Below are 7,860 nucleotides of genomic sequence, written 5' to 3' on the forward strand. Positions count from 1 at the left end.
GGTAACAAACATGTCACAAGTTCAATTCTTGCAACAGCTGTGGGATTGGTTGAATTGCTCTTGAGAAAGATACTAAACTTCAATTTATACCTCCATGTTAATTAAAACTAAAGAAAAGCATCAGATAAATTAAGCTCCAAAATGTTTCATGCAACGTACAGTAATTATGTGTCTGTGACAACAAAGTGAGTCAGTGAAAGTAGTGCCATTGCGGTGTTACACCAAAGTGTGTCACGGAAGTAAGAATATTTGACTCATGTCGTTGGTGATTGAGGAAACATTTGTCTTTGAATAACTTTTTATATGTTTATTTTTTTCATAAAGCAAAGTAATATCTGTGGGTAGCACATGTTGATTTTAGTTTAGTTTAGTTTAGTTGTGTGTCAGTCAATGACCACAAATGGTGTGATGAGAGAGTTTCATCAAATTATCACATTCCTTGTTTCACTGCCTCACACCATCTTCAACATGGCCTAGCAGACCATTAAGAAGTGTAGATCATTACTACATTTCAAGCTGCCCACTCTCATTTTACTTTGCTCCAGCATCTTTCATTTGATTGCAGTCTGTTTTAGCAGAAAATCATTGCCATGAAAATCTTTATGGAAACTGCTGAATCAAAATCAGGATCACTTAGATCAATAAGTACAGTTAAAATCCCAGATCATTGGGGAAATCTGGGCAGTCATCACTGACTGTCAAAATGCCCTTGAGCAAGGCACATTATTGCAGTTTTGGAAGTCTGCCCAGCAATTCTTCTATTTATTCCTGGGCATACAGGAATGAATAGAAGAGGAACTGTGTAGTTGGTATGAGTAATGATAATCGCCATGGCTGAGCAGAAGCAAAAGAAAAGAGTGCCAACTGCTAAAACACAAACTTCATCAAAGAATTACAAGGAAGATGCCACACTATTTTATTCAGAAACAAGCTCTTAGAAGTGCAGTGCTGAAACCCCAACTGCTAAAAACCTTTTGCAGATGGATGGTTTTCCCACAGTAAATAGGAACAGCTCTTACTGTACAGGTGGCTAAAAGGCAGGATGCATTCTTTGTTTTGAGTGTGTGTTTGTGTGTGCATTGGGATGAGAGTAATACATTTGCCCGGTGAGTGATGTTAGCCTGTTATTACAGTAAATATCAGGTATTGGCTGGTCATGTTGTTCATCTGTTCATCATAAAGTGAATTATCATTGCCCATAACAGTCAAGTCCTGCTGTGCAACCAAAGAGAGAGCGCAGTGAGATGATGAATGTATGTTGTGAAGGCTGTCATAAATATGATGGCCGACACTGCTGCTGTGTATCTTCCAAACATCACCTTTGCTACACAGTTCAGTACAGATCAAACACACTGTCTAGATGCAAGATTTAAGGCTGGTAGAACTCTAATAGTAAGATAAAGATACTTCACACAGAAAATCAGGGATTTATTGATTTTCTTTCATCACATTGCCTGATGCCTAATCTGCTCTACTCAGCCTTATTGGGGTTTTCATACTATACTCATGATCTTCTGCGAATAATGACGGATTTTTACAGGATGGTATTGATCCATTGATGTGACTATGAGGGGTATTCACTTTTCGGCACAGCAAATACTGCCACTCTGTGTTCCAAAACAGACGGTGCTGCCTGAGATTGCAGCTCCGCTCTGCAGGACTCAGACTGCTCCAGAATCAGTCCACACTGCAAAGAATATAAGAGTTTTTACTGACTTTTTATTTCACTTTAAATACACATACATTTTTCTTAAACCAAGTGAAACAACCTGTCTGTGGGCGAAGTGATTTCAGTTAAGGTTATTTCAATTTTATGTCATTCTCCTTACACCGATTAAGTAATGTGCCAACTGTAACTGTAACATGTGGCTTTCTAGAACATTCCTGCATTAATGAGTCAAGCTTTGAACAAATAAGTGGAATTGTCTCAAATTAAAAGATTTACAATTTACAGTACATCTCATAAGATTAGATTACATCAGGTTAAGCATTAACGTCCAGATCAAGACTATATTAGAAGGTCTTATCTTCTATGTTCTACTGTGATAAAACCATCTATGTTCTAAGTTTAATTGTTCCTTCACTGTACTTCTTTGGTGTACAAAGATTTTTTTTTCTGAAAAGGTTCCTTATAACCCTAAAATGAAGGGCTAGTCCCAAAAAAAACCTGTGCTGCTATAAAACATGTGTTACGATTCTTTAAAGCACTGAGGGGGACTTAAGCCTTTTACAATATAGAATCTTTTTAAGAGAGTTCATGTAGCATTAAAATAATTCAAGAAAGATTTTTATGACTGCAGGCTTTAAAAGGTTCTGTTGTGGAGCATAATTGTGCAGTAAAGACATTTGGAACTGGTCTAAATCAGCAATATGACAAATCAGTTTTAAGAACAATACAGCAATATATATTCTGGATTGACGTTGTAGTAGTAATTATTATTAATATAGGGTTCAAGTGTCTATGTTTCTGTATAGAGCTATAACACTATAACCTAATATAATCAGGTTACTAACCAAAAGAGTCTCAATCAGCCTCCGTTTTGAGTGTGGGCAGGTGGCTTTCTGGACAGAGCACACACACATCCATGGCGACCTCAGTCTAAACACTCATCATGTGAGGCTGTGCCTCAGAGTAGCCTCAGCATGTGTCTGTTTTGTTCTGCGTTCCACTGTCAGTACCTGGTGCGATGCGACAGGTCCGAATGAAACCCACACCACATAAAATATCTCCAAGATCCGCAGAACAAATCCACAAATCACATATGAACTAATGATGTATGGGATTTTTCGCACAATGTCATTCCCTTCGAGACACAATAATCATTCCTTTATAATGAGGCTTCCTGCTTAATGTGAATCATTTCTGTCGTGTGGACCATCAGATTCATTTAACTTTGAATGCACCATGGGGGCAGATGTCATCGCTCAGCGCAATGTCAATTTTCCAGTAACTTTTTTGCGCACAGATGCTTAAATCTGATACACAACGTGTTGCAACACAAAAACCATCCCTGTTTCTTTGCATCACACCGCAAAAAGATTGAATTCATTCACCAGACATTCAGTTTCACGCTGAGAGTTAAAATCTAACTTTTCTTTAAAATAAATGAATGATGTGGCTGCATTGAGGCAAAGACATATCCACTGATTTTTCGTGAAATTATAGATATATTTATTAAGAAAAATTCCACTTGATCAGAGAGAATTCCTAGAACTTCTCTGAAAATAAGTTAAATTCTTTAATCCCAGTGGCTGGATTTAAACTTTCACTTCTTCCGTAAAGAAAATATGTCATTCACACTCTCACAGTAGAATATAAGACTTGTTAAGATGTTTCGCAGGGCAGGCGGCTGGCATCTTTGAGGTAATTTCTCTGCCAAAATCGCTCTTCAGCTCTTAGCGCGCAGCCTTTGAAACCACCTTCGATTTCAGCTGTTGCATCTCAGCCAGAGGTCTAAAAGTTAAAAAAAAAACAAAACTGAGCATTTTGATAGCTCGTAGCCTATCTCATTTCCTCCAAAGCCCCGATGAGCGGAGCTTGTATCATTTAATTAATCCCTGGCATGACGTGCTCAAAGGCAGGTAGAGAAAACAGGGAGTTGGCTAGGAAGGAGGACCATTACGCAGGTTGTCATGACATCACCATGGGCTGGCTATAAAGCGGTGAGGACTAATACACAGAGTTAGAGGAGAACTTGAAGAGCTTTGGAGTAAAGGACGGACTGAAGCCTCTTATGTTTAACAGCTGATTGGCTGCTGCTTCTGTCCCTCTTTCTGAACTTCAGCGCAGAGGAATCCCTTAAAGAATACAAGACAAGTCAAAATGAACTTGTCGTATTTGGTAGCGTGTGGACTTATGGTCACCCTGCTTTCAGTAAGGATGGGGGCAAAACCTTTATCTCAGGCGCAGCAGAAGGTAAGAAGAAGTCACTCATATCCATATTACTGAGAACTAAAGCAGTTTATTTCCTTCGCACTATTAACCGTTGGAAGCTGAATGCTGCTTCAGGAGTGAACAGCTGTTCTGTGGTCTAGGCGCTCAAGACTGTTGTTTTTACGAATCATATTTCATAATTTCAGTCATGCTTAGCAATTCAGCGAGGGCATTTTTTCCACACTGTGAATCTAAAACATCCCGGCAGATGTATTTTCTATCACTTTATTTCATAAAGAGACAGCATGTTTTATGTTCAGTGATGTCTAACCCCTATAGACATTATAACTACCGTATTTTGCTCCCCAGCATTTGTCAGTTTTAGGATTTAAGCGCCAAATGAAGCCATTTGACAAGCGCTCCAAAGAAAAAAGAAACCAAAGCCTTTAGGTAGAAACCATTAAAATTAAAAAAGTATTTCAGCAATGTAAGAAACGACGTTACACGATGAAGAAATTCAGATTCAACTAGGAATGAATATTGTCCAATTGTTTGCCAAAGTTAAACTACAACAAACTAAACGTGTTTGTGCGTAAAGGACCATTGCGCAAAGATTTCGCCTGTAGAACGGAATCAACTGAATAACATCGAGACTTCAGAAATAATAATTTTAAAAAAGAGTTTTAGTTATTAGCTTAGATGGCTAGGATTTAGGATGGCTGCAAGTTGATGCCACAGGCTGTGTTCAGACCAGAGGAGCGGGCTACAGGCACCTGTCTTATGTGACTCTTCACTGAAGGCGGCAGCGAGGTCTGAAGTGTCAGAGCTGAACTGTCACATAGTAAAAATAAAAACTCTCACGGGAAATTAACTACATTAAGTGTGTCTTTTGAGGTTTGAACTGAATAACTGCAGCATGTTGTGGATAAATTGTTTTTGGTCAGACAGGACCACTATCCATCTCAGCTTATCCTATCGCGCGGTGCGTAAAAATTGACAGAAATATTCCCTCTTGGCCAATGCACATGGTGTTTTAAAGTGCTTAAATATGCACCACGTTGAGGTTTCCCCCAATTTAAAATCAAGTATTATGCAAACGGCTGTTCTGCTCAGAGAGACACCAAGCATATATTTAAATTTTATTGAAAGCATATCTCTTTGAACAACGTATTTGACTAAAGGAGACATCGTTTATTTATTTTCACAATCTGTGTTCCAGTCTCTTAGAAGTTTGCTGGGCGAGGAGCTGGCGGAGTTTCTGGAGTCGGAGGAGAGGGAGAGGCGGCTAGACGCTGTGCGCTCTCGGATACGGTTACTGCGAGATTTACGCATGGACACCCGGGCCAGAGGGATGTGGGCTCGTCTCCTTAACGACCAACCCGCACCCAGGAAGCACAAATCCGGAAACAAGAAAGGGGGTTCCACTTCGAGGAGTGGCTGCTTCGGACACAAGATGGACAGGATAGGAACCATCAGCGGCATGGGTTGCTAGGGTTGGAGCAACGATGTGATGGTGAGTTCTCTCCAAAGTCACAGTCTCACTTCACACTTAGATATGTTCACTGTAACCTGACATACTGACATATAAACAGAACCAGGAGGACAAAGAGGACAAAAGAATGTGCAGAAATGGTGAGAATGGTGGGGAGGATAGGAAAAGAAGGGTCTAGTTTATAGAAGGATGGTGCAAAAGGATGGAAGGACAGTAGGAAGAAATAATGGATTATATGAGGAAAAAAGAAGGAAAAGGGGGAGAATAAAGAGGAACACATTCAATTTTAATTTTCTCTTTTGTCAATGGTCATCTAAGGACTCCATGTAGGTGGATGGAAGGAAATAATAAAGAATAACAAAGGATGAAAGCAAGTGAAAAAGAAAGGTTTTCTGTTTCTTGTGAATACAGCTGCAGAAAGGACAGAGGTAAGGAAGGAAGGAAGGGAGAGAGGGAGGGAGAAAGCAAGCAAGAAAGACAGAACAAACAAATGTTCAAGTCAGATTATAGTTGATCTTGATGGTCAGTGTGTGCTTTGCATCCACAGTTAGACCAGTTTAGAATCGAAATCAAGTCTTAGTGGCAGCAATATACAGTACAGCAAGTGGAGAATGATGACCAGACATGGTTGTATTCTGACAGGTGAGTTCACAGTCTGGGTCAACGGTCAGCTTGATGTAAGAAATCACATTAAGCACAACACACTCAACTATCTTACCTCAGCTGACTCTTCATTGTGAGAAAAGTTGAAGGGAGGGGGGGCACAATAAAACCTCGACCTATAGCGTAGCAGTGTTTCCTCCTCGGACAGGAACCCCCTTAAGACAGCAGGAAAGCCCACTTAACCTGTGTAAACTGATTCATGGGAAACAATCCAGTGGGTATTTAGGAAGTCCACTCTTGTACTCATGCACATCATCATGAATGATCCCATCCCATGCTTCATCTAGAAACAAGTAGCATATATCAAGTTTAAGAAAAAAAGAGGACAGGGAGAGATGGAGGAGGGAAGAGGGGATGCTGACAGGCTTAACACACACACACATTATAAACACACAGCACCCAGTGGTGGCCAGGATCCTTCTGGGAAACCCATGCTCTTTACCCAAGTAATTTTAACAAAAACAACAAATGAAGTAATGAGGAGGCTAGGTGACGCACAATTAGACCCGAGGCTTGAGGCCTTTTTGCAATTGTGGCAAATTGTGAAATCCTGATGGGGGAGTGTGATTTTGTGACTAACTTGAGTGAGTGAGTGAGTGAGTGAGTGAGTGAGTGAGTGAGTGAGTGAGTGAGTGAGTGAGTGAGTGAGTGAGTGAGTGGGTGAGTGTGTGTTTTTCATCACTTGACGCCTGTCTTTCCTCCTATGGGCTGCAGTGTATCATAAATGTGGAAGTCATGTGTTGTTCGAGATGAAACGGTTAAGTGAAGAGTCAGGGCAACGCTTTAACTAAGCATAAAACCGAAAAGCTAATTTGGGGATTCACAGAATGATGAAGGGCTAGGGCAATGCTGATGAATACACATTAGATAATAACTGCTAAATTACTGAATAAATGAACTTGAGTGTATTGAGTTGTGTCTGAATGCTCAGTCTAACCTTACTTGTCCTGTTTCCTCTCTTTCTCTAGATCTCTGGACGATGGGTTTGGATAACAAAGGTTCAGTTTGTTCTCACCTGAGGGAAAACAAAAGAAAAACTCACCAAGTGACAGATTTTCGGTATGAAAGTCATCACGACCAGCGTAAACAAAGACTGAGATGCCAATGCTACAAAACCTTCATATAAATATATATATAATAAATATGCAGGCATATATACATATAGACATGTGTATACCATACAAATGGTCAACAGATACAAACACAGATGCATACTACAAGATGGCGGACAATGGTGTAAAAACTACAAACCGCAAAGCTGTATATTGTTGCTGCTGCTGCTGCTGCTGTACATTCATGTACTTCATCTTCCCCTGCATAAATGTATTTATGTTTAAAAAACTATTTATATGTTTATAAAAAAAGAGATATTTATAAATATGAGTTTTATTTATGTAACATTTTGAAAATGGATACAAACTGCAGGTCAATTCTGTTTGTAACTGTTTTCTTTTGTCTCAAGTAGTTGTAAATGTTTTCAAAAATGATAAAAAGAACATTCCATGTGCACTTACATGTATCCTCTCAGGGTTTTATGTTTCAATCAAGTTGGTAAATTCTAGTTTTCTCATTTTCTGCATGAAAATTGGTATCTTGGCTACATCAGCTTGTCAGGAGCTTAGAAAAAAGCTGCCTTGTTGTCAGCTTGACCACCATTAATTTCTATGCAGTTCATATTTTGAAAAGGTTTCGTTACCAGCGAGTGTAACAAAACTTTCTACACCAATAAGGGAACATGTAACATTAAAATCACCAACTGGAGGAATGGTATCTACTGCATGAATGGGAATGTTCATATGCCATAATCAGACTTAATTATTCTGGATATGGT

General features: G+C 39.5%; 1 protein-coding gene across 1 annotated transcript; it reads left to right on the plus strand.

Annotated features, from left to right (window-relative positions):
* The first annotated feature begins 3,690 nt into the window (after positions 1 to 3,690).
* nppc (natriuretic peptide C) lies at positions 3,691 to 7,542 on the plus strand. The gene is made up of 3 exons (XM_044200404.1): positions 3,691 to 3,916; positions 5,094 to 5,387; positions 6,998 to 7,542. The coding sequence occupies exons 1-2, from the start codon at positions 3,824 to 3,826 to the stop codon at positions 5,364 to 5,366; spliced, it is 366 nt and encodes a 121-aa protein (XP_044056339.1). The 5' UTR covers positions 3,691 to 3,823; the 3' UTR covers positions 5,367 to 5,387; positions 6,998 to 7,542.
* The last annotated feature ends 318 nt before the right edge of the window (positions 7,543 to 7,860 follow it).

Source organism: Siniperca chuatsi, linkage group LG6 (genome assembly GCF_020085105.1).
Source record: "Siniperca chuatsi isolate FFG_IHB_CAS linkage group LG6, ASM2008510v1, whole genome shotgun sequence".
In the NCBI taxonomy this organism is placed as follows: Eukaryota; Metazoa; Chordata; class Actinopteri; order Centrarchiformes; family Sinipercidae; genus Siniperca; species Siniperca chuatsi.

Bases quoted from the DNA above. Each gene is read 5' to 3' on its own strand.
- nppc (XM_044200404.1), top strand. From the start codon at position 3,824: ATGAACTTGTCGTATTTGGTAGCGTGTGGACTTATGGTCACCCTGCTT. The intron at 3,917-5,093 runs GTAAGAAGAAGT...TCTGTGTTCCAG, and splicing joins TATCTCAGGCGCAGCAGAAG to TCTCTTAGAAGTTTGCTGGG.